Source organism: Paramisgurnus dabryanus, chromosome 21 (genome assembly GCF_030506205.2).
Source record: "Paramisgurnus dabryanus chromosome 21, PD_genome_1.1, whole genome shotgun sequence".
NCBI classification, from domain to species: Eukaryota; Metazoa; Chordata; class Actinopteri; order Cypriniformes; family Cobitidae; genus Paramisgurnus; species Paramisgurnus dabryanus.
The window spans coordinates 20,353,368-20,381,134 of NC_133357.1; the positions used below are offsets into that span (position 1 = coordinate 20,353,368).

General features: G+C 37.5%; 1 protein-coding gene across 7 annotated transcripts in view; it reads left to right on the top strand.

Moving 5' to 3' along the window:
- The window catches only part of rgs19 (regulator of G protein signaling 19), a 43,666-nt gene extending 16,922 nt beyond the window's left edge, over positions 1 to 26,744 (top strand). For 3 of the 7 annotated variants that reach the window (XM_065286182.2, XM_065286184.2, XM_065286186.2), the window contains 4 exons: positions 21,253 to 21,392; positions 22,357 to 22,440; positions 22,558 to 22,792; positions 25,119 to 26,744. In XM_065286182.2, coding sequence (XP_065142254.1) covers positions 21,253 to 21,392; positions 22,357 to 22,440; positions 22,558 to 22,792; positions 25,119 to 25,307 — 648 coding nt within the window. In that variant the 3' untranslated portion in view covers positions 25,308 to 26,744. Of the gene's footprint in view, positions 1 to 439; positions 616 to 17,490; positions 17,616 to 21,252; positions 21,393 to 22,356; positions 22,441 to 22,557; positions 22,793 to 25,118 lie in introns of those variants that run through there. The other 4 variants (XM_065286188.2, XM_065286187.2, XM_065286189.2 and 1 more) reach the window with 4 other exon arrangements.
- The last annotated feature ends 1,023 nt before the right edge of the window (positions 26,745 to 27,767 follow it).

The window sequence follows — 27,767 nt, forward strand, 5'->3', positions numbered from 1 at the left end:
ACGAGAACAACTGTGAGAGAGAGAGAGAGAGAGAGAGAGAGAGAGAGAGAGAGAGAGAGAGGACAGTTGAGGGAAGGAGTCATAAGTCACATGATTCATGACTAGTTGGCCATGACATCTGGATAAAGTTAGAGGAAAGTAAGATTTAGATCTATAAACAGACAAGCAGACGTCCATTCTGTGTGCAAAGTTTTCCCCTCGTCTTTAATAGTAAACAACTTAACACATCTCCAGCAATTTATATAGTTGCATATCTTTTATTGACTACAACTGCCTGTCAGTTTAATTTATATACAAACCCAAACATCACTGCATGTATCTCCTTCGCCTGCGTCTCTGAGTCTAGTTTCTTGCCCTCAGGAGGTCCCAGTGTTTCTCACGCTTGATGCCAGGTTTAGGGGTGTTCTCACGGGCTTGTTGATATCACTGCTGCTTTCAGAAGGTTTGAGAAGGTTCAGGAATAATAAAGTTAATGATGGCTGAAATAATAATAGGGAACAGATAACCGTGGGATGGCATGAGAAGTCGTCATCTACTATTGACAGGGAATTAGGATGTACTGATATGGAATTTCTGGGACAATTTGAAAACGACAAAGGTTGTTGATTTCTAATGGTTTGTCACTATTTTATTTTGTGTGTGGCTTGTGGTTTGTTTATAAATAAACGTAATTCAATTAAAACCACAAAATATACTCTTAGACATTTAGTTATAGAAACATGTAATGATTTTCATTTTCATATATTTATTTTATATAATGTAATTTTATTTTCACTCTTAAAAAATTCAACCACCCTTTTACCATTTAGGGTACATCATTACCAATTACATACAATAACTTAAAATTATGACATTTATTATTATTAGTACTCCAACAACCCGGAGAACTTCCACGCATCCATGCTGTTGCTGACATAAGGAGACATGCAAACAGCCGGGGCTAAAATGACAAAATTATCTTAAATTACTAATAACTAAATTTCCTTTTTTTAAACTAAATGTTCTACTTTGTAAGAAACATCTTTTTAGTTGGTTTAATTGCATAATAACCTAATGTGCATTTCACTGGTACGCCTCAAGCAGCGAAATCGCCACTTGGCCACAGCTTTTTTTGTGTAGTAGCATTTAGTGCAAATATGTTTATCTTCAATGCTGCCTGCCCTAAAGAGCCGTGTCCGCAGCAAGGGCAGGATTTTGGCTGCACGAGCAAGGCATGCGGACAGACTCCGTTTCACCTCTGTAGCCGCCCCCATTTTGTCACTTTCAGCACGTCTCCTATTCAAAATGAACTAGACGCTCGCGATACCGTGTGATATGCCCATAATAGTCAAAGATTCAGACTTGCAGCTAAAAGGCCTGTATGATCAAATCTTGCATGGGTCCATTCAATGATCTGCTGGGTGTGTTGTTGGTGTTGCAGAGATGTTGAAATGCTACGAAGGCTCCACCTTCTTTGCAGATGTCATCATAAATGTGAAGTTCAGCTGTTTTCAGTTGTTTGAGATGTAACCTGAAAGCCATGAGTTGAGTAAGCGAGTTAGTGTTGTTGAGCTGCGTGTTATTGTTAAGGGCTGATGTGTGTGTTCACAGTGATTTAAGGCTGAAGTGTGGTCAGTTTCTAGTGGCTCGCTGCTCCGCTGCGGTCGCTCTTCAGCAAAACCACTTCCTCCTCTCATCATCTCGCTGAGGCTCCCTGTGTTCTCCCCGTATTTCACACTCTTACTTTTTTACACAATGCCTTGAAGTCTCCTTAGCTTAATCTTAAGGCACTGTTTCTGTTTTTTTACCTTATAAACGTATGTTTATTGCCAGGATCATAGCTGAACCATGCAGCTAAATTTATTTATTTATTATTATTATTAGGTAGAAAAGTGATTTAGTTAAGAGCAGTGAGAGATTTTCTCTCAATGCTGTTTGATTAACATGAGTGACAGACAGGAGTAAAATTAGGGATCTTCCCCTTCAAGACCAAAGTCACTCCGAACCCGGGGCAAGCATGAGAGACGTTCGGGCCAGTAAAAAGTATTGTCACTTGCCCGATCGGGCCAGTGCTTTACCCTCAGTCACTAAAATATATTTTCATCCATGAATATTATTTAACATCTTGGAAGCAGACATTTACTTGCTATATTTTGCACAATTTGCTGTCAGTTTGCAGGTAAAGCAGAAAAGTTGGGAGCCTTTTTTCATTGGAACATGTCTGTTGTATATGTATACAATTATATTTGACTTTTGCATTATTGTTTTTAAATATGTGATACTGCCTTTTTTGCGGGCCAGTGAAACTTTTGGTAGGGCAAGTGAAAACCTGAACCACTGGCCCGACCGGGCCAGTATAAAAAATTATTTGCGTTGAGTCCTGCATTTGCTTGTTTTCTTTCTTTTAAGACCTAAATCACCATGTTTATGAGAATACTTTTTGATGCATATGTGTATTTAATGCCAATCAGTGTTGGGTGTAACTAGTTACTAAGTAATTAGTTACTGTAATTTAATTACTTTTCCTATGAAAAAGTAAAGTAAGGGATTACTCTTATTTTTCTTGTAATCTAATTACAGTTACTTCTGATGTAACTAACTGTGTATGGACTGTAAAACAATTATGTATACTTAAACACAATAGTGGATTTAACATGGTTTTAGTTTACAATTCTCACTATTAACTGGTTGATTATTATTAGCATTAATATTAATGAGATGATGGCTGTATATTAATACTTAATAGCACATATTAATGCCTGATTCTGCAAAACCTTATTCTACATCTTTAACCCTCCCCATTTCTACCAATACTTAAATTAACAACTTCTTTAGTATTAATAAGCAGTAGTTGGATATTGAGGCGAAAGTAGTTAATAATTAGTTAGAGAGAATTGGACCCTAAAGCGGGACCAGAATAATTTATGTACTTTTATATATTATTTCTTCGAGCCGTTTCAAGCCTATCCTTGTATCATACCTGTATACTAAATAGGATTTAGAAAGTAATTAGTAATAAGTAATTAAATACTTTTTGGAGAGAGTAATTTGTAAAGTAATCTAATTACATGATTGAAGATGTAATTAGTAACTAGTAATTAATTACTTTTTTTGAGTAACTTACCCAACACTGATGCCAATAAAGCGGCAAAAATGCTCACAAGCTTAGTAACGTTGACGGATTCGCAATTCAGTTAGGCAACCGTGATGTTACCGTAAAACAAATGAAATTATGACAGACTAAGCAAAGCTTACAAAGATGGAGTTACTTTTCAGTCCTTCCAGAAAGAGTTTTTTTGTGAATGTTGCGGGCAAAAATCTTTGATTTTGCAATACGCTTTCTTAAAAAATGTGATGGAATATGCGGGATATTTATGCAGTTTAATGCAATGAAATTGCGGGAACCTGCAAAGATTGCAGGAACTTTCAAAAAATGTGGGAATTGCAATAACTATTTTCTGCTTTTGCAGCTTTTCAATTATGTTCACGTCACATAATTACCTTACTTTATAACGTTCCCATGGCAACAGGGGACATGGCTGCGCTTATGTGAAGTAAATGCAACATTTTTCAACTTTTTGCTAAAATATATGTGATTTTTGCTACGAAAATGCAGGGATTATGAAATTATGCAAGCCCCACATATTTAACGCACGGAAATCTACAATTTATGCTGCAAAAGTGCACCATATTTGAAAAAATGCTCCCCCTGCATAAATATGTGGACTTAGGGTGATTATGCGTTAAATCGCATAATCACGTTTTTTTCTGGAGGGACTGACTTTTTAGTAACTGTTAATGTAATGTGAACTGTCCTATTAAGCACACATTTGTGCGAGCAATTGTAGATGGTACATTAAAACATTGATACAAATTCCTTCCACATGCGATTCAAAACTCCTGCGTCAAGTTGACGCGTCATTGTTTCAACGACCCAACCTTTAACCTAGCGAACTGGGTAAACCAACACTGAAGAAAATAGTCCAATACAATGACCCAATCAGCTTAACCCAGGCATTGGTTTGAAAAAATAAACCAATGTTTTTTTTTAAGGTGTGAATATTATATATAAAAAATTAAGTTAAACAATTTCAACTTGTTTTCTAAGTTATGTCAACTAATCACAAGTTAAAATGTAGGTTAAAATTGACATGCACAATTGTTTAAACTTCATTCTGCATTTTTTACATTGTATTTTAGAACAAACATAAACAATTACAAGACATAAAAAAAAACGAATAATATGTAGTGTTTAAAATAAGCAATGACCCCAACAATTTTTCAGACACATTTTTCAGACACAAAAATTAAGATGTGCAAATTTATATGAATTTCGATACAAACAAATGATATTAATCTAATTCAAACTAATCTTAAGCTTTGATGAATCTATGATGTCAGTTCCCCTTTTAGTTTACCAACAACATGTTGCACAAATGTTTGATAATGTCTTTATTTTACAATCATTACAATCTGTGTAATGTTGTATCAGTTAAACCCGAACAAACATAACAAACTTGCATGTAGGGTTTTCTGTCTCCAGCCTATTTGATAAAGCAGATACTGAAACTTTGTATGGTGCTGAGAGTGCAGAGGTGCTGGATCTCTGAACATGGCCATGTATAAGACCCTGAAGCCCAAATACAGTTTATGGCTAGAATAACATCAGTCCACCAATGATCTATTATTTATGGGGTTAAATGAGCACACAAGTGGCCTGACATAGAGATGCCCCCTGTTTCCTAAACCCCACTGACATTTTCCAACAGGAAGTCGAAAACGGTCTTGTTGTAAAAGCTGGGTCTGGGAAAGATCCCTTTCACCTCCCACCTTTCAAAACTTGCTTCTGAGGAAACCTGATAAAATCAATTTCCCAATTCATTCATCAGCTCAAGTATTCATACTTTTTTAATAAGACCTATTAATTATTGTCTACAATTCACATCTGGCCTCTTATACCCAGGGGTTGTGACCTTTTTATGATGCCTGCAAGCTTTGAGAAAAGCGACTGTTTTATTGACTCATAGAGGAAGCTGGCATGTCACGTTGGCTTAAGCACGGGCACAATGTGCTTCTGCTTTTTCTGATGGTACATGTTAACTTAGAAAATAGTCAAGGGTGTGTGTCACCACAGTTCACATGAGAAACACTGGTGTGACAAAACCTTCAGTTTATGTTCAACAAATTGGGAAAAGTTTCTCAAGAATCCTGGGCCCTCATTTATAAAATGCTGCGTGGAAACCATCTTACATTTGATTGTTTAAACCCTTTTCGTGCAGCAAGAATGGCTTACCCCAGATTTCCACCGACTGCGGAACGGCAGCAGAGTCAATCGTTTTCCATTCAAGTCACTATGTGTATTTCCACTGACTGCGTTCCGAATCCGTCACAGCTCCGGCCATCCGCAGCCCTTCAGTACAAATACGCAGAGCTTCTACTTTTGCTGGACGCCGGACAGCTCCGCAGGGCGGAGCCATGACTATATCGCGTGATCATACCTGAATTTGCGAGATCTCGTGTTGTGACCTGGGCTGGTCCAGCAAAATATCATAATTTAACGTTATAATGGGTGGAGACAGAACTAGATATCGCGCGATCATCACGTGAATTTGCGAGACCTCATGGGTCCTCGTCACTTCAGCACGCAGCCGCTATGCAACAAATACGGAACTGCACTATAAAAAATATTTGGTTGTTTTTAACCCCAGGCTGGGTAACTATAGGACAGAATATATTTCAGGGTTATTTCAGGGGTGGTGATGGCGCAGTGGATAAGACACTCGCCTTTGGTGCGAGAGACCCGGGTTCGAATCCACTGTGACACACCATTGTGTCCCTGAGCAAGACACTTAACCCCTAGTTGCTCCAGAAGCGTGCAACCTCTGACATATTGTAAGTCGCTTTGGATAAAAGCATCAGCTAAATGAATAAGTAAGTAAGGGTTAAAGTGACCCAAATAATGGGTTGTTTTAACCCAACTGTTGGGTTGTTTCAAGATGGTTGATTAACAATAACCCAGCAGTTGGGTTAAAACAACCCATTATTTGGGTCATTTTTAACCCAGAAATGTGTTCTGTCCTATACTGTAGTTACCCAGCCCTGGGTTAAATATTTTTTAGAGTGTGGCGGGTATTGGCGGACGGCGGAGTGCAGGGTCGTAACACAGCAGAGCCGATCTGCAGCCGCTCCGCAGTTGGTGGAAATCCGGGGTTACATTTTAAAAACCTGCAGCAGTCGGACAAAGCAAAAGTGCATATATCTGCTCATACCCTGACGTGGAACAAAGCACTTTTCTTTGTCACAGACAGTTTTTATGGACTTATTTGGACTTTGTTGTGGATTTTTGTGACGCACACTTTACGATCAAATCGGTGCATGCATACACATGCTTTATAAATGAGTTCACCTTGGTTTTGATGACTACATCAACAGACTACAGGAAGTATCTCTATACCAGCCCACTAACAATTACATTAATAGCTATTTACTCTCATAGTGTAATATTAACTTTTTTACCTCTCAAATATGGGTAGGTTTCTTTAAAAATACAAAATTTTGAGCATTTATACGTTGTGTATACCAGGTACCACTTGGTGGATAGTAGCGGAAATACAAATTGCCTGAAAAACTCGTTATTGGCAGGAAAGTATTTTCTTTTAATTGACAAGTTAACTCGTCAATGGCGGGGAAAGAGTTAAAGGGTGGACTATACTTATATATATATATTTATATATTTTTTAAAGAGGTTGGACTTGGGACAATAACATTTAAGAACAGGTTTGGGACAATAACATTTTTTAGGTTGTTTTCACACCTAGTTCGTTTGAGCACTCCAAATGCTCTCAGATCAGTTCAGGGTGAATATGTGACTAAACCAAGTGATCTCAGACCCCCCTAAAAGCACCCAAAAGTGACCCGAACTCAGATCACGTCTGGAGGTGGTCTGAGTACGGTTCGCTTTTGGGTTCTTTTCGGTTCGATTTCTTTTTGAGATGTGAAATCAATGAAGTCTCGGTCCGCTTTCGGACATTGTATCAAAATCAACTGCTGCACAGAAAGCTGGGGTCTGAGTTCTTATGAAGTTGTGATGTGAACAAGAAAGGGTCTGAGATCAATTCATCTCTGAAAAGGACCAATAAATAGAATTGGATTCTAGGGCTGCATGATGTGAGGAAAAGTTGCGATGTGCGGTGACATTGTTTAATGTCGTGATGACGATGTGAGTTGCGATAAATATTTTATATTTTTTTCATGTTTTAGGGGCCATTCACATGTCGCGTTAAAAGCGCGTTGAAAATGCTAGACACGTAGGTTATTGTCAAATGATCTGTACGCTGCGCTTGTGTCATTCTGAAAAGTTAAAATGTTTTTGAAAAGCCTGGAAAAACGAGCGCATCGCACCGTGTGCGAGTCGCGACCGCGGCACTCCCAGAGCGCACATACTGCGCGCCTACATTTGAAATTATGAACTTGAGCGTGCAATAGACGCAATATGTGAATCACAGCTTCCACAGTACCTGTGTTTGCGCCGTCATCTCTCCTAAATCCAAAATAATTCCATGATATAGCTGAGGTGCTGTTCCTTTTCACCACAAGGTCTTCGTCTGACAACACATTTTCCTCACTCTTCTCTCCTTCCTCCGCCATCGTTTTTGCTAACAGGCACAGCGTCGCAACTGACACCTCACAAATCAATCTGATTGTAGCTGACTTGGGGGTTCCCCTGATTGGCCTAATATCATGAACGCGCAAACCATCCGTGCGTCCCAAACTGCCTACTTCCATACTATATAGTACGAGAAGTAGTGCTTTTCGCCTACTATATAGTATGGAAGTATGCGGTTTGGGACGCAGGGATGTCTTCAGGACCAAACGTGATAGGTCAAACGTTATTACATGCACTTACCGTTTTCCCTTCATTCATCGCGTCTAGGCTGTCTTTTGCGATGTGGTCATCGCGTGAGTTCATATCGCGAAGACGATGAAAATTCGATGTATCGCTCAGCCCTACTGGGTTCTCTTTTGAGTCCACTATATTGTGAACACCAAAAGGCTGTCACTGGAGCGTTATCCTTTAAAAAGGACCTCAAAGCATTTAGGTACAGATATGTATACATTTGGTACCAATATGTACCTTTGAGGTACCAATACAGTATGAACTGCCCCAGTGATAGCTAGTGACCATTTTTTAACTTTTTTTTCTGACAGCATAGTAACCAAAATATCATAAAGACCTCAGGGTAGGATTCTTCAACTTATTTAAACAAGTAACCTTAGTAACTACCTATTTATGGGCTAGCAACCACTGCACTGCTACCACCTTAGTAACTTTATCACACCAGGAAGTTCTCTTCTAAAACTCTCCTCTAAAAGATATACTCATGCATACTTTGTGAAGTAGATTGACATATTTTCATGAATAAAAATGAATGGTTTGGCATTATGCAGGCATGCTAGTTTAACATGCTTCAGTCATGGTGATCTTGAGGTTTCTTCATCTTCTTCGGAAGTTACAGAGGCTTCCGGTACAATATATAGGTCATGTTACATTAACAAGTGGCTTATTCATATGGCTGTGTCGAGTAGAAATGTGGGCGTGCATGTTATCAGATGAAGAGGGCATGTGGGATTGTGAGCTGCAGCAGTAGTGGTGTTGTGGACTCATTGTTTGTCAGGACCGATGGCTATCAGTGGTGTGATGATGGCTGTTTGGTTTGATCTGGTGAGAGGTAAGCACGCAGAAAGAGGAAGGGATGGTAGCTGACTCAATAGGTTTCAAGCGCCCTGTGCCACTTACAACATCTGGAGAGTTTCAACACTTCCTCTCGCTCTCCCCGTTTTTTTTTCTTTCTCTTACTTTAGGTGTGTTTTTGTGTTACTCTGACTGCCTTTAGGGCCATACAGGATGTTGTGCGGTAAATAAAGGGAAATTCTAAAAAAAAAAAAAAAAACATAGTTATGAACACAAAAGTTGCATTTCTGAAAAAATGCATGAAAGCATCTGCTAAATGAATAAATTTAAATGTTTTACCATTTGCAGGACAGTAAAGTAAATGGGGACTTGGTCTTTGAGTAAAGTAAATGGAGACTGGGTCAAGTTTCAAAGATTACAAAACATCTCCATAAGAGGTCAAGGAGTTCATATCTCTTCCGTGCCACATCTAAAGTTTTCGAAAGCCACACAATAGCTTGTGCGACATTTAGATGTTCATTACATGGAAAAGAGAGTCCAGAATAGGCTTTTGTTTTCCAAGAAAGACACGATAGTTAAGAAAATGATGACAAAAGTTATATTTTTAAGTGAAACGTTCCTTTAAAGCTTAAATTACACAGAGAATGAGAGACAAAGAGATGTATTGATCAATTTATATTTGGTACTCAGGATGTCTCTTTCTTCACTGAGGTCTCCGTTTCCCGTGCGACTGTACCGAATGAGCCGGAATTAAACTTCCTTAAATGGACATCAAACTACAACATATTTGCCGCGTCTCATGCTATTAAATATATCTCTTGGCCAAATAAACTATTTTTGTCTTTGCCGTTTTTGTGTGTTTGTTTGTGTAGATCTCGGTGGATTTGTTCATTGTGTTTAGTAGCAGTGAGCCCTGCAAAAATAATTGCCAGGTAAAAATCTGCACATCCATTTCTCATTAGCAGATTGCAGTTTTTTCTTGTTATAAGCAGAAATTTATAATGAAAAATATAATGTTGAAGATGCGCCTGCGTCAAACTGATTCTGGCTGGACAGGATTTACCTCGAGTTTTCAAAATCACGGTAATAAAACACGATTGTAATGATAATTTAATTTAAAAAGATAATACTAACCGTCAGGACATTTTATTGTGGTTAATCGTGAAACCGGTAACGTCCCATCCCTAGTCGTAACACCACAAGACATTGTTACCTGAATGTCTGCATGTTGCTATACGTGATCCAGTAGCTCAGCTGGTGATTTGTGGCATAAGCAATGCCAAAGTCATGTGTTTGAATACCAAGGAACATGCAAACACATACAATGAATGCACTGTTAGTTGCTTCGGATAAAAGTGTTTCCAAGTGCATACTATTTATACTGTATAAATATACATACTATAAATATTACTCTGAAACACATCTGTTCAATCTTCAAACTCATCTCTTGGGAAGGCTGGATCCTATCCCGAAATTTTTGGCTCATTGCTTTTCCAATTACAATAAAATTTATAAATGAGATATTTTACCTCAGAGTGATTTCTTCATTGTATTGTATGCACGCATTACCTGTACATCATCACCTGGGTTAAAGCAATACTATCAGTTTTTTCCTGGCATAGTTGATGATTGAAGTGATATAGGAGAAAGCAAATATACCCTTGGCTCGCAAATCCTTGACGTAGATTAGTGTGTGTACACACGGTAAAGTTTTAAAAACTTGTTTTCATTGTTGGCCTATGTGCTTGAGTTTTATAGCTTGTTAGAACAAGATCCCTTTCATCACTTCTCGTCACATCTCCCCTCAATGGGATTTTTTTGGATTTGATAGGTCTTCTGTGATGTGTTGGTTGTGTGTCAGTCTGTAAAATAATTTAAAAGAAAGTAAAGGATTTTTAAAGGTTGTGTTTTGGAAATGTTCAGTTTTAGAAACCTCATTAGAGCTCCATATTTGGTGCAGGTCTTCTTAGAGTGTCTTCAGGCTGTTTGAGTCTTTATTGTGACTGACGTCCTTTTAATGAACGTTACACATTGCAAAAACAATCATTGAATCTATGTTTGTGCCTGTCCGTACTAGTGATAGAGGTGGATTTTGGGATACTTTTTTAAAGGAGTTCCCATGTCTGCTGTATGCTTGTTGACAGCTTTTTCTTTTATCATCAAAAACAGTTTAACAGTAATTCAAAACATTTTAAAAAGCTACTTAAGTGTGTCTGCCCTTTTGCGGTACTGTAGATGTACTGGTACTAAATATATGAAGAGCACAGATGGGTGATTCTCACGAAATCCAGATGTAGAAGGTGTCCAGCATCAGAATTTTTTAAAAGCCCTTGAAGTCAATTTTTTTGCACATATAAGATTAAGGTCTGAATTTACTATAACAATTATTTTTAAAGGATTGAAAAAATATTTCCTATAGAATTATTTAAATTGTTTAGATTATCATTATCAAAAATGATCATTACCGTAACATGATATTACATTAAATATATGCATTTACAAACTCATGTTTCGGTAATGAGAACTAAAAATTTGTCTAGGTACTATGACAAACAAAATTGTAACTTTTATCTGGAGAGAAAAAATAAGAACTGCTTACCTGGTAGCCATCTTGAGTGTCACAGTCAATTATGTCCCTTCCAACAATTTTTGAAAATGTTAGTTTCTTGAGGGCTTAAACAATGATTGAAAATTGTTGCGGAGGTTGAGAAATATTTCTTGGACACGTTTCTATTCCTTATTATTGTCTTTACATTTACCAATGATTACCAAATACCACATGTTTCTTTATAGTATAACATGCACTGAAGCTTTTGATTTTTTTTTTTGATTTTTTAATTTTAAATATTTCCATGTCCAGAGCCCAAATCCAGTCATGGACATGTTGCGGTAATGAAAATGTTCCCCTTAAATGTGAAAAAAAAATTGGTTTGTATGATGTCATTTGAAATCATGTGCAAAATAGTACATGAAGAGATGTTTGTAACTGTATGCTGTCTTACTTTGCATTTCCTCTTTTTATCAAAATGTTTCATGACCCGTCATAAGTCTAATTGCGCGAGAATAACCCAGATGCAAAACCTAGCATGTGCATCTAGCATGATTTGTTGAAATTTGGCGTTTTTTATCAATCCCTTAATGGATTCTGCCTGAAAAACGTTTTTTTTTTTTCCTAAATGACCAGAGGGCGTGATTAAGCGTTTTTGATGCAAAAGTATTTGATGAACATATAGTACATTTCGAGAGCATTCGGTTATAATCATTATCTTATTTTTTGACAGATATGGCATTTAGTGGCTTTTGCATTTGAACTCGTCCTATACAGTATATATATTGTGTGTGTGTGTGTGTGTGTGTGTGTGTGTGTGTGTGTGTGTGTGTGTGTGTGTGTGTGTGTGTGTACCTGGTAATTATCTCGTTGTGGGGACCAATTGTCCCCACAAAGATAGGAATACCAGTGTTTTTGTGACCTTGTGGGGACATTTTGATGTCCCCATGAGGAAACAAGCTTATAAATCTAACAAGATGATGTTTATTGAAAATCTAAGGTACAAAAAAGGTTTTTGTGATGGTTGGGGTTAGGGAATGGGGCAGGTAAGGGGAATAGAATATACAGTTTGTATGGTATAAAATGCATTACGTCTATGGAATGTCCCCACAAAACATGGAAACCAGAATGTGTGTGTGTGTGTGTGTGTGGCTTCATTATGGCACTATCTTTAAAATTGTGCCTTTAAATATGTGGTTTTTATTCAATCCATTGACATAATTTCCACCGAAACAGGAAGTTGGGGCGGGACATATTGACTTAATGAGTGGCTCCTCCTCCTTTAAAATAACCAAAAGTGTTTTATTTACCCTCTAGCTTGGAATTTGATGAGTACAGAGTGACGTCTGAACCATACATTTATATATTTCGAATGCTTAGTGCGTTAAAATCATGTCGGATACATCGTATTTACGAGATAAATGCACATAAACAAATACACAAAGTCGTAAACATGAGTGGGAAACTCAAGAAGCCAGAGTTCATGAGTTGGGCGCGTGTCCTGATGACAGTAGCTGCGTTTCCATTACCCTTTAAATTGCGCAAATTGACATTGCGAATTGAAAATACGGCCAATGGAAATGCGTCAATTTCGCAAAAACTCCCATAAAGTGCAAAAATAATCTACACTTGCATGAGGTGGTTTTTCAGGCAATTCGGAAAAGGTGTATTTCGCAAAACTGCAATGGAAATTTATTCGCATTTTCTGGTCACCTGATGTAAGTAAGTCATATAATTATTATTTGAAGATGAAACGGTATATACTAAAAACTCACAGAAACACCTCACGTATCTACCTCCAAGGAACACCAATAAGTTGCCGCTCTTAAGTATAGCATCAATGTTTGGATAAAAACTTGTACGTCACCTTCGGTAAAAAATAACGCAACATTTTTGCGCAAATCTGCAATGTAAAATGTAGCTAGTGACTTCATAAACAAGACTTATCAACTCGTAAATACGAGCACACTAGTTTATCGATATCACAAAGTCTAAGATGCAGTATTTATACTAAAACCTGAAAAACATTTGATTTAATGGGCAGCATTTGCACACAAAGGGTCGCTTTGTGACGATGTGTAACATGTTCACGATGAAATAAAACATTTACTTAGAGGTAATTCATCATCTTATTGATTTAAGTCACCAGAAGAATATGCGTCTGTCATTCGCCCCTGCACATTTAACCTCTGACCTCTTGTGCAGCAGCCACCAAATTCCCTCCGGAGGTGCAGCAGGGCTGAGTCACACTTAAAGAGCCGGATTCCGAACTTTGTGCTTTTACTTGTTTTGTACATAAATCGCATGTCTCTGCCTGTCCGCACAACTAACCTCATTCATTAAAGAGCTTGTCAGGGAATTTACGTGCAGTAATAAGAATGGCACAGATTCAGATGTCATAAATGTGTGTGTATCCTCACTTGTATTGGCTGATGATGATATCTAGAGAGCATGATGGCTTATGGCCCATTTATAAATAGAAATGTACAGTATATGGTCTTTGGTGTATATATAGCAGTATAGTGGATGTGCCTTATGTATATATAACCTTTGCCTTGCATTGTTTAAACAATCTCTCTCCCTCTGATCCTATACTTGAACACTGATCTCTGTGTGATATTATGAGGGAATAATCACACAGATTAATTCTCAAATGAACTCTTAATTGGTTTAAGGCCCCAGGCATGAACAGCAGAGCTTTATTCAATCCTCCACCACCCAGAGAGACGCGTCCCAGCATGCCTTCATTCTGCTTTCCTCTCTCAGAGTTTCTCCCTGTGCCATGTGTTATTCCAGGGACCTGATAAGACCGGAGCTCCCAGGGGCCAGTATTATTTTATCACACAGTATTGGTGTCTCTTTATAAAACATTTTCCCTCTCTTCTTTTTCTCACGTGCAGAAATACATTTCCTTTGGGTTGAAGTGTTGAATTTCTGTATCTCATTACTTAATTTGATATTTTACTGTTCAGCTAGACTTTTATGTCTTATGTCTATTATTCAACCTGCACAAACTCCTCAACATGATGCTTATGCGTTGTAGGTTGCTGCTAATAGTGATATGCAGTTGCTAGGGTGTTCTTGGTGGTTGCTAGGTGCTTTATTATTGACCCAAGTCAAAGTAGCCAGCACCCAAGTCCTTTATGATATTCTGGTCTCTGGAACATACCGAACCTACTTTAACCTGCTCGGCAAGGTCTCTTTAAACTATTGCTATTGCTAAACTAAACTATTGCTTACCATGACAGGCTAAAGGACGTGAGTTTACGCTCATATTCACTTAGGCGCCCCTTGTGGCCACGCTGAGAATGCAACGCATACTTGAATTATTAAATGAAATCGGACAATTTTCAGTATGCAATGACGCACAATTTGAACTTACATAGCTTAGTTGCCTTAGTACAGCTTTATATTAAACACCCAAAAGGATTTGGATGCAGTTATCCATAAATAATTGTTTTGCAACATGAATTGTCATGCCTGCATTGGAATTTGTGTCTCGATTACGGGAACCTGGCTTATGTCATTCTCTTTCTTTCTCGCATGCTTTGTCTCTCACTCTCTCTTACTCTGTGGGTCAAGAGGGACAGTTTTTGAGGGTTGCCAAGAGTTGACAAAATCCCTCCAAACAGGATTAGAGGCAGCGTTAACAGGATTATAAAGGCCCACCACTATGCATCCGCACCGCACCCCAATACACATACAAACTCACATATACACATAAGTAGCCGCCTTTGCACTGCCGGGCCATTGCGATCCAGGGTGTCAAATGAGCAGAGGGGGGACAAAAGCCTCTGACCTCCAGCTGCAATGTCAAAATCAAGACACGTTTTAACTGTCTGTCTAGTAGCGCAGCCGCAAACTCCATCCTTAACTCATACACGGCCAACCTTTTTAAAAAGTTGTTCGCCAGCATTTTTGTGATTTTCCAGCTACATTTTTTTCTTCTATAAATATATAAACATTTAATATATCAAATGAAAGAACAGACCCTCTGCTTTTAAACAAACAAACTAACTAATTGGAAAAAAGTTTTATACTATATTCATATGTTTTATATTAATAAATAAAGCTGTTAATCATACGAAGTGATTGGCACAAATAAAGCATTCATCTACATAACATGCCATTGAACCATATACAAAATATTTTTTTTAAAACATCAATATGAGTCCTAGTTTTAGATTTATGTAGAATCATTTATTTTAAACTATTTATAGATAGTATTTATATTGTTTACTGCGTAATTTAGCCAATTATTTTTGCCCTACTTAATGTTTTATTACCAGGGTTGTCAAAATTAACAAAATGTATCAATAACAAAACTGGTGGCTAAAACTGGTACTGCAATCACACAACTGGTGGCCAATACACAACATGACAACATAAACATCAGTTGAGGGCTGCAACTCCACTTTAAATGACAATATCCTGGCCAGACCACTGTTGTCAGTGATATAAGTATTTGAAATGAAAATTATTTCTTAATGTTTAGTGACATATCAGGGCCATTTTATGAGTAATTGATATACATTTCTTACATACTGTTCCTTTAAGTGCAGGGCTTGCTTATTGTTAAGATTGTTATAAAGAGAGATATAGTTCGGACATGATTGATGTTTAAAGAGTTCTTAAGAGAGTTGATCCTTGCTGACTGACACATCTGAAGCATGCACACAGGCGCCCGACCCCGATATATGCACACATACCCTGTAGACAGATTTACAGTTTTACAAATATCTGTTTTGACAAGAATTCACGCAAATATAATCTGTTATGTCTTAAGTAAATGTTTAATTAAATGTTATCAATATATCGGTTGTGTGTAACATATTTTATTTTTGCATTACAGTAGATTTTAAAACGATCTGTGTCAATGTCAATCAAACTATAAAAGAAAGAAAAAAGTTTTAACATATATTAATATTGTTTTTTACTTTGTGTGTGCCAAATCTATTCGTTTTTTACCGGTGGTTTTAAAGTATGGATTTGGTAATTTCGTTTTTTTAACTTTATTTTTATGCTGACTCTTTCAGTAATAATAAACATACATTTGAAATAAAGCATCCATAGTTGTTTACACCCATGTTGATCAAAACATGAGTTTGTAAATGCATATATTTAATGTAATATCATGTTGCGGTAATGATAATTTTTGATAATGATAATCTAAAAAATGTAAATAATTCTATAGGAAATATTTTTTCAATCCTTTAAAAATAATGTTTCAGACCTTAATATTATATGTGCAAAAAAATTGTTGATTGAAGTATAAAAAACTTGAAAAGTGCTAAATTATGGTACATATAGAATCGATAAAAATGTTCGATTAAGTTGGGATAAATCACAAGTTAACTCATGACAATCATGCAATTAATCTAGATTAAATATTTTAAGCGAGTGACAGTCCTATTTATTTCCATATTTTAAAATAATGCTTTTGACAAAAATCAAAACATTTGTCTTTTAGTGTATAATTTCAGTATCAGTTTGAGTGAATCAAGGCTTAAGTCTCTCTCTCTCTCTCTCTCTCTCTCTCTCTCTCTCTCTCTCTCTCTCTCTCTCTCTTTTTTTTTTTTTCAGGAATCAGTTTAGCAATTAATATGCACGATAACTCGAGGCATTCTCAGTAGCATGACATTTTTTATGTATTAAAATGCTTTAATCATTTTTGTTGGGAAGTATTATGTTTATTGCAAGTTGCAACATAATAGAGCATACATATAAAAAATATAATATGTTTCAAATATCATTCTTTCTTCTGTATGTTGTGTGTAGAAAACTTGTAGAAAACTCGACTCAACTAGATTTTTTACTTACATTAAATTAAATCCTGAAATATGTTATGATATTATACAAAATGGTTAATTTGCCTAGTTTTGCGTAACTAAATGCGATATGAAGAATTGTCCACGTCTGAGTAATATATAACTCAACTGACCAAAAGTGAAATGAAACAAAAGATGAGAAATACTGCAGACTAAACAAAAACTGTGTGCAGGATATCATTTGAGACGTCATTGTTCAGCGCTACAAAAGCAAACAGGAGAGGCGTTTAATGTGGACAGATTCTCCAGAGGGAAATACAACACCACTCGCTGTCACAATGAAGGAATGGGGGAGGATTCAACCCTCGGTTTCTTCAACAGTATTTGTGAAGTGTGGAGTGCGTTGTCAAAATTTCTAGCCACCACTGACCCCAGCGCTGAAAATAGCTCTCAGGCAAAGAAAGAAGAGAGGGGGAGGATGAATGGGGGTCTGCGAAAAGCTAAAAATAACTTAAACGGCTACAGCAATCTTTTCAGCGGAGAACGTTTTACGCACGAGGGGGAATAAGGAAAAGTTGTGAAGAAAGGAGGGACAAAAATGACAACAAGCCACATATAAAGTTACAAAGTTAGTGATTTTAGGTTTCATATGTCCTGGCTGTCTTACAGAGACTTGCAATACAGTTAAACTTTTGTATTATTGCCAAAAAGTCTGGTCAGTATGGCAGCAGTGTTATAGCTAAGAACTGCCCGCTGAAGTCTTGCTCATGTTGCCTGTGTTTAAGATGAATGTTTGATGGTCGGATGGGCGTTCCTATATGTCTCCTATTGGAGAATGGCTGACCTCAGGTCCTTTTGTTGCTGTAAGTGTGAACATCACATGAAACAGGAAGACATTGTCTGACTATAAGAATTACACAACTGTTTTATTAACATATAAATGACGAAAAACTCATGGAATTTAATTTACAAAGTTCATTCACAACCAAAAACCTCAAAAACTTTTTCAAATTTAGGGGCTGTTTTACTATTAGTTTTGGTCTACAGGATCACAAGTGGACAGGAGAGAAACATTCACATTTACTCTTTTGTCCACTTTCTTCCGCTTCTATTGGAGATCATTTAGGATTTGTTGATTTATTTTGTTGTCATTCATGAAATACTGGAGCTGTACCGCTCACACGGGGGCTTATGCGGGTGGGATTGACCAAATTGACTGCAAAATATATTGTCGTAGACTGTAAGCCAGTGATTTTACTTGGATTAAATTTGAAGATATGGCCAGTTTTTGTTGTGTATTTTTTTCATTTTATATATTTAATTAATTATGTTTAATTCATTGGCATATCATATAGGCCGAGTCTAGAGACACTTAAAGGGTTTGTTGTTGGGTTTGGCCAGGGGCAGGAAATGAGTCCAGGACGTTTGTGAGACTATAGGACCATTGTGTATATGTATTAAAGTTTGTCTGTTTATGACACTATATTCTTATACTATACTGTCTTTACATAAAACAGAAGCCTTTTGTTTAAATGCTTTACAGTTCTTTTTCCCGCATGCATATTATGTTTGTGGCTGTTTTATGATGGTTTTAGATATGTAGTTGGGTATGCAGCGAGACAGTGCCTGTATTTTGGACAGCTGGCCCAAATGTATTTGTAAAAGAATTATAGCTAAGGCTTTTTGGCAAATTAAAAATAACCTTAGAAGCGAGAAGATCATATTAGGGAGGAGAGTTTAAACTTATTAACTCTAGTTTTACACTTTGAACGAAGTTTTATGGATTTAATCTAAAATCTACTAAGCATCTGTGACATGATTTTTTAAACACAGATTTAATGCAAATTTTGCTCGATTTATTACCAGGTTTCCTTAGACCAGGGGTTCTCAAAGTCCGGACTCTGGTCCGGATCCGGACCCGACGGGATCTTGATCCGGACCCGTGTCCACTTCATATTACAAGTGCAAATTTATATGTGATTGATTAAATGTGTGCATTTGCTACTTTACAAATGCATATTAAACTTGTAAACCATTCGTTTAGGGTTTTTTTCTTTTTAGATTTAAGAGTATTCCTGGTCCGAAAATAAAACGAGTTATTTAAAAATTTCCTGTGTGACGCTGTAGCCATCACACCCAGATATTATGCACAGCTGAGCTACTTCATGTACTACAGCTTTTGATCAGTAAGTCCTTATCGATCTGAAATCACTGTTGGTTTGATTCGTTTAAAACATGCATTTGAAAAAGCAACACTCGTCAAACATAATCTTTATACATATTCTTTATTATCATGAAAATACCTGAAAAGGTTTTAAGAACAGCAATATAAATATATCCTTAAACCATTTCCTGGAGCTGCGTGTGTCTGGTTCTTCATCTGCAGCGCATATTGAGTTTCTGCCCGAGAGCGCCCCCTGGCTTATGGATGTAGCGTCATTTCACCGTAATTCATTGAGAAGCGTAGCAAGCATCATCAGCCAATTTATAGGTGCACCCCTAATTTTGGTCAGTGTCTCTGCCTACCAACCACACTTTTTTTGCCATGGTTTATGCATCTGATGGAGAACAAACTGTGCCATTTCTCTAATTAGGTTGCTCTGTATTTTGCACCTGGTTACTTTTGGCATATTCAAAAAATTTTTACTTTAAATGCAAAATACACTTATGTTTTTCCCAAACTGTTGTGTTGATTTGTTTTATAAACAAATTATTTACATAAAGTTTTTCCGGACCTATGAAAATGATGAGAATTCAGATTTGGACCTTTGAATGTAAACTTTGAGAACCCCTGCCTTAGACCTTTCATTCTTTTTAATTCTTTATTACTCCAAAACAGTGGAATACTTTAAGTAAGGAATAATTGACGACGGGCCATTGAATTATAAGAAAAAATGCACACCCAAGGTGCAATGCGGCATGATGCAAAGCGGAGTGCCGTTACACCGCGGATGTGCATTATTTTCAAATAATTCAAAGGACCGGAGTAATTTATTCCTCTTATACCACGGTTACCACAAACATTGCTCTGGTGCCTATTTTTAAGACATTTGACAAGTTAGGTGTGCGGTTATCAGAAATTAATGCATACCCACCAAACATTTCTCAGCCAATCAGAATACAGCATTCAACAGACCCGTGGTATAAAGTTAAATAATCGCATCCTAATGACAAAAGCATGCTCGGGCACAGATTCGATAAAAGTACAGTGTGAGTGTGTGCTTCTGGGAAAAAAGGAAGGGGGGACAATCGTGCTAGGGCACTGTTCAAGGCAATTGTGCGTAATATGAGTGCACTCTAAAAACTATTAAGGGTAGAACTGGCGAGTTACAATCTGCCGTGTTTATTCAAATTGGTTGCTTAAGACAGTTTTAGTCTTAGTCCCTTTTAACGGCGCATTCACACGAGGCGTCAGCGTTCACACTTCCCATTCACTTTTAATGGGTGATGTCATGCAATGCCGAAATGAATTGTGGATCCGTCGGCGCCGCGTCAGTGCCGTTGCTCGCAGCAGAAGTTGAAAGTTTCTCAACTTTTCAAGCGGCAACGCGTGCGTCAGCCAATCAGATCGCCTTATGCAAATAACCTAGGCAGAGCCAGCCAATTACATTTTATGGAAGAACGGAGCATGTGTAGCGGCCACTGTGATTGGCTGTTGGCCACGCTTCAGACAAGCCTTCCGTTGTGAATGTACCATAAGGGTGGGATTTAAAGAGTAGCTAAACCCTAAACCAACTTTTTTTAGTTAATGATCTGTAGGAATGGGGCTTTATTAGTGCTGTTCATTGATTTTAATACCTTTTTTGACATTTGTGTATACAGTGTTTCAATGCTACAATATATAGTGTTAAAACAACTGAGTGCTGCCCTCTTTAGGTTGAACGGTGGCTACTGCAGAATTTTCCTGTTGGATGTTGCGGTACTGCGTGATGTAAGCTGTACGACCCTACGTAAGCAGGTTCAAGCTCACCACGCCCTTGTTACAATCTCGCCACAGCCTTGATACGAGCTCAGTTCGTCCCGTCTATCTCTGTTGGGGTCTGCCCACTTTTCTTGTATTTTTCAAATATTGCCAGTGGGTGGAGTCAAGCTCTGACCAGGGGTTTAGTTACTCTTTAAGGGTGGGATTTGGATGAATTTCTTTGAAAGTTGACACGAAATTAGATTGACAGATTATGACCTCATGCCCATTTTCTAATTCATTTTCTTGATTTTGATATTAGTGTGTGCACACGGGCTTTTGTATTTACTCTAGTTTTTATCAGTACACAGGACCTGTCCCGGCAGACCGCGAGTCTCCGATGGTGCGGAGCGAGACATCCCCCAGCCGCGCCCAGCATCCCTCCCCCACACAGAAACCCAACACCTGCTGCTTCTGCTGGTGCTGCTGCTGTAGCTGCTCATGGTACGAGCCACACTCGCCTGTCTCTGTCTGCACATGGTACATTCTCAATTCACTTCTGATACTTGACCAAGTTCAGAGGACCAAAAAACGCATGTAGACACTTAAACTAGACATCAAAATTGATAACAAACCAAGTTGCATCTGCAAACACATGCTGCTAGACCTATTAAACTGATTTCACCTTTCCTAACTATTTAACAGCTAGTTCAACTGGCCCCAATGGTGTTTGGGTGGATGTAGGAAATTAAATGTATATTTATGCATTTGATAGATGTTTTAATCCAAAGCAACATAGGGTATGTGTCCAAAACAACAACGTACTTAAAACTGGTTTTGAAGCGTTCTGTTTACAGACAACAGTGCGTCAACATAGTCTACACTGTCAAAAAAAAATTCATCTTAAAAAGTAAGTTACCTTAAAATTGAGTTGATTTGTCAAAAAAAAAAAAAAACGTCACATTATTTCCCACAACATATTTTGTTTCACATGTAACATTGCTTAATACATAAATGCCCTCAGCACATCATAGGTCTATGAGAGCTATACTTGTGTTATGTATGGTGTATTATGCATCTGTGGGTACAAGTGAATCTACTTCCCCATGTGTTAATGTGCCGTGTGTGTGTGTGTGTGTTTCAAACTTTTGGACGAGTGAAAGTCAAGTCTGCCGTGTGTGAGGAGAGTAAATGTGGTTAAGATTGCTCTCATTTTGCCAAAGGCCCTATAGGAAATGAAAGCCATATTCACACTTTATCAAACAATAACTCATTCACACGCATGTTTTACGCACACCTCACTGGGAATCGAATCCATGACCCTGACATTTTCTCACATCATGCGTTACCAAGTCGAGCTATGAATCAAACTGTTGGACTTTGCATGTTGTATGTGTGTGCAGTGTGTTTTGTGTTGTTTTGTTCAGGCACTGCTGTTATTTCTCAATGCCATTTCACCACCTTCTAGTCTCACTGTTAGGAGTGAAGATGACAAGCGTGGGCGAAGGAAGGACCAGGAGACCAAGTTGGAGTACTTTCCATGTGAAACTTGGTGAGATTTACAGGCACATACAAGCATACGCTGACACAATTGAAAACATTTAGTTGTTTAATGAAGTCGGGTCTCATTGTTTTAAAGTTGCTTAATGTGATGGCATTTCTCTGTTAGCACCAAACCGACCGTAGAAGAGATTAAACAGTGGGCGCAGTCTTTCGATAAGCTGATGAAGAACCCGGCGGGGCGGAACAAGTTTCGCGAGTTCCTGCGGACGGAGTACAGTGAGGAGAACATGCTCTTCTGGCTGGCCTGTGAAGACCTGAAGAAAGAGATCAACAAGAGCTCAATCGAGGAGAAAGCACGCTTGATCTATGAAGACTACATCTCTATACTCTCACCCAAAGAGGTACACACAAACACACAGTAGGGCTGCAGATATATTGAAATATCAATCAATGATTTGCATAAATGAATGATTTTAAAATTTCAAAAAGTTATGTGTAGTTAATGGATTAGTCCATTTTCTTAAAAAAATCCAGATAATTTACTCACCACCATGGCATTCAAAATGTTGATCTCTTTCTTTGTTCAGTCAAGAAGAAATTATGTTTTTTGAGGATAACATTCCAGGATTTTTCTCATTTTAATGGACCCCAACACTTAACAGTTTTAATGCAGTTTAAAATTGCAGTTTCAAAGGACTCTAAACGATCCCAAACGAGGCATAAGGATCTTATCTGGCGAAACGATTGTCATTCTTGGCAAGAAAAAAAAAATGCACTTTTAAACCACAACTTCTCATCTTCCTCCGTTTGTGTGACGTGCCAGCACGACCTAACATAATTGCGTGATGACGTTGAAAGGTAACGTGTTACATATATGAAACGCACATTTGCGGACCATTTTAAACAATAAACTGACACAAAGACATTAATAAGTATCATTCCACATACAACAGTGTCGGAACGGTCCTCTTTCTTCACACTTGTAAACACTGGGGCGTAGTTTTGCATACGTCTTCCGTGACCTCTTGACGTGATGACGTATTATGCGAGGTTGCGCTGGCGCGTCACACGAACGGAAGACGATGAGAAGTTGTGGTTTAAAAGTTCTTGCCAAAATTGACAATGGTTTCGCTAGATAAGACCCTTATGACTCGTTTGGGATCGTTTAGAGTCCTTTGAAACTGCAATTTTAAACTGAATTAAAACTGTTAAGTGTTGGGGTCCATTAAAATGAGAAAAATCCTGGAATGTTTTCCTCAAAAAACATAATTTCTTCTCGACTGAACAAAGAAAGACATTAACATTTTGGATGACGTGGTGGTGAGTAAATTATCTGGATGATTTGTTTTTTTGTTTTGTTTTGTTTTGGATTGAATTAAGTATGGGCTTTCTTCTTGTAAGATCTGGCAACATTAGTAATCAATCACTGTGATTTCCTGCACCAAGTATACAGCAGAGATTTTTCTTGTCTAGGTAGAAACCTGTCAGGTCCATGTTCCTTTTTAAATACTTCATCAACAACTAGTTGTTCGGTTCTGTACACACTGTATTTTTGTAAATGGGTCAGTGAGAAAATCAGATTGGCAAGATGAGAAATTCATTTGCACCATTTTTATGAAATTTAAGAATGAATGGACCTGAAAATGTCAAATGGTGTAACCGCCCATTGCGCCAAAGAATGAGAAATATTAAATATTTTATTTAACTTGATGGCATGTAAGTGTAATCATCTTCAAAAAAAAAAAAATCATTGTAAAATATGTAGTAAAATGTAGTTATTTGTAAATGTAAATTTGCATGCGTTTTTTGTAATATTTGTCCTAACATATGCTGAAAACAGCTCTGTTTTCTAAATAATCTTTGAAAAATTATGTAAAAATGTTTGTAAAAAAATCATATTACACTAAACTAGATGATTATATTTTCTTTTTTTATTAATATATTTATATTTTTATTTTTAAAAAATATTAGTTACACCAACTGACACACACCGGTTACACCACATTGCCATTTTTTCTATTTATCCCCCAAATATTCTGTCAAAATGAAATAAAACCAGAAATTTTAGAAAAAAGAGAATGTATGCAAGTAATCTGAAAAAATATTTTAAAATTTAACCGTTTTACATTTAATTGAACCATACGGACACAAAATAATTAACGTCATGTCATTGACCCAAATATGTCTGCTCGAGTGTAAGAAAACATGAACTTAATATTTGCACACTGTCTTAACTATTTGTGAGTATACGCTTCGGATATACGCACACACGAATCTTCTCCAACAGCGTGTAAGTAGCGCATTGACATCTGTTTCGCGTCTTCTTTTATTAAACATTTAAATTGGCAAGGCCTAAAAACACGTGCAAATGCTAAACTTTCGTAATGGTGCCCGATCGGGCCTCTGACAGTTTTGTCAACATCGTTCACGCTGTCCCCGGGTCATCCGGCTATCCTGGACATCGTTGAGATCTGTTCTGAAACTCTAATGGAGACATTTGTGAGATAAGGTCTTGGAAAATATCTTTATATTAATATTTAGTTCACTAAACCCAGTGTTTTACCTTTGATATATTTTCTTTCTTATGGGAATGTATAAGTTGTAGCTGTCATTTAGAATTGGACATTGTGCAGATGTAAGAGTAGTTAAGACTAGTATAGTAAAAGCCGTAGCTGTGATTAGAATTAATTTAGTTAACACAGAACTTTCTTTCTCTGTTTGTTAAAGGTGAGTCTGGACTCTCGAGTGAGGGAAGTGATCAACAGGAGGATGCAGGAGCCGACCCCTCATATATTTGAAGACGCACAGCTGCAGATCTACATGCTCATGCACAGAGACTCCTACCCACGATTCCTCAACTCCTCCATCTACAGATCACTGGTGCAGGGAGGGTCGCGCTCTTCGTCTGAATCATAGAAACCCTCTTTATTTATCCCTCTCTCCACAAACCCCTTCATATTTCCCCTCACTGCACAATCACCTGAGGATAAAGTACTCTTTTGTTGTGTCATCATCATTGGATTATGATTTTTCTTGTTTTTTGTTGGTCAGTGTTCCACTTTTTAAGGGAATCCCTTATTTTTGGGGTGTTTCTCCTGCACAGACTCAAAACTGGAACACAGGGTTGAAAATGCAGTTTTCATTTTCGTAATTCCCTCCGTCCCCGTTTCATCCAAACGTATGTGGCAGCAGCTACAGCAGCATCAACTACTGATTCACGCAGCCATCTTCTGACTTGATTTGTGTTTGTTATGTATGCACACGTGTACCCGTCATACATCTTTTTTATGTCTCTGGCGGAAGAGAGCTGAAAAGGCCTCTGCAATAACATACACTGGAGTGGCCTGACCGTTCAGCTCATCACCACATTTACCTGTCACCACGGACCTGTCCACTGTCTCTGTGCTCTGATTGGCTTTTCGAGGCAAGGAGCTGAGAAGTGATTGGCTGGTAGATCATAAAAAAAGAGATGGCACTTTTAGGTGCTAAATAGATAGGTAGATCAAATATTTACAGTAAATATTAAACGCTAATTGATACGCAGGCCCAGACGGAAGCTGCTGATTTTTTACTTTTTCAATGCTGATGTTTCTGCAAACTTTAATATTCAATAACATAAACCTGGTTGAAAGAAAAATGTATAAAAATCTTACACATTTATGGAACAAACTGGAGAGATGGATGTGTACCTAAAGTAATAGTTTACTCAATAATGAAATATATATTAAAGCCATCCAATATAAATATATATAATATATCTTCCTTTCATTAGCTGAACATATTAAAGAGTTATCTTGAATAATCGTCCTAGCTCTACGAAAGTACGCAAGATGATTATTGGTTCTTACGTGACTACGTGTTTCAATCATATGGTGAACCAATGTTCTTCTTACCTACCAACGTGGAGCCCGCTCTCCCTCCATTTTAGATCTACATGCGTTTACAATTAAACGCAATGTTTTGATCAGAAAATACTTACGTGAAACTCAAAATGTGTTATATATACACCTTGGATGGCATTATTTGAGGAGATATCCTCTTTTCATTGTAGGGGTGAACTATTACTTTAATGACACATATTCGTTATTTGGAAATAGACATAATTTTATGCATAGTTTCTGTATGGGCCTGGTTATTTCTAACAGTTGATATAAATAAAATAAAGACCACACCAGTTTTAGAGATACTGAATAAAAAACAGAGAGAGAATGTAGGGTCTTAATTAGACTGGTCACTCAAACACATTTTAAAATGAGTATTCTGAATGTTATTTATTTTGTTAAACTGTGATTTGTTTTATTTTCTTGTACATATATTAAAGGCGATCTGGAACAGATACATCATACCGAACAAGCTCGTAGTCCTGAGTGCTCAACAGAGCGGTATCTGTCTCTTCCCTCACTGTATGTGTGTGTGTGTGTGTGTGTGTGTGAGAGAGTTTCTCTGGCAACCCCTGTAGGTAATTTGAGGTACTGCACTTAAGTGCATTAGAGACCCATTGCTCTCAGTTTCACTTTTGTTTCAAGATACTTATCTGTTCTTCCCTGCTCTTCATTCAAAAATGACCATTTTACAGTCAATGTAAAGATCTAAATTTCTTTTCTTTGTAACATCCATAAAACCATAAATCCACCTTGCTGGACTTGTTCTGCTAGATTTAGCAGTTCAATTCATTCTGAAGAAGAAATCAATTTTTTATGTAAAAATATTGGTGCTAAGTGTAGTAAATATATGCACTATAGCACATGTGTCAAACCATAATCATAGTGGTTCGCCTATGATTATGAGCTAGGGAATTACTTTTAGTGCAATTTAGCACCATTTTTTTTTTTTAGATGTAGGCACCTATGACTAGGGTGGCCATTCATGCCAGTTCCGCCGGACACGTCCCGAACATGTTTTCGGGTTCGTTCTCCGGAAGTCGCATTGCTCGACCGCATACATCATCACATTTCAGTTAAAATACATTAGAAATTTAAGATTTATTTCTTTTAAGACATACAATCATTGTAGTTTCATTCTTACCTTGACATGTAACGGTTGTTTTTCTGAAATTAAACCCAAAATATTAAACCTTGATGACGTATACGGTCGACGGACGTGACTTCCGGAGAACGAAACCCGAAAACATGTTCGGGACGTGTCCGGCGGAACTGGCACGAATGGCCACCCTACCTATGACCTTCTGGTTAATCCTTACCAATAGCCAAAAGTTATTTTAATTTAAGAGGGGAGTGGTTTATACAAGCCAATCAATGGATAAAATCAAGTCACACCCCCTCATTTATTCCCATTGCTTGTATTAAATCAGAAACATGTCACAGGTTGCGAACACGGTTTCGTGTTAACTTTAAAGAACAGAGAATCTGAGATATC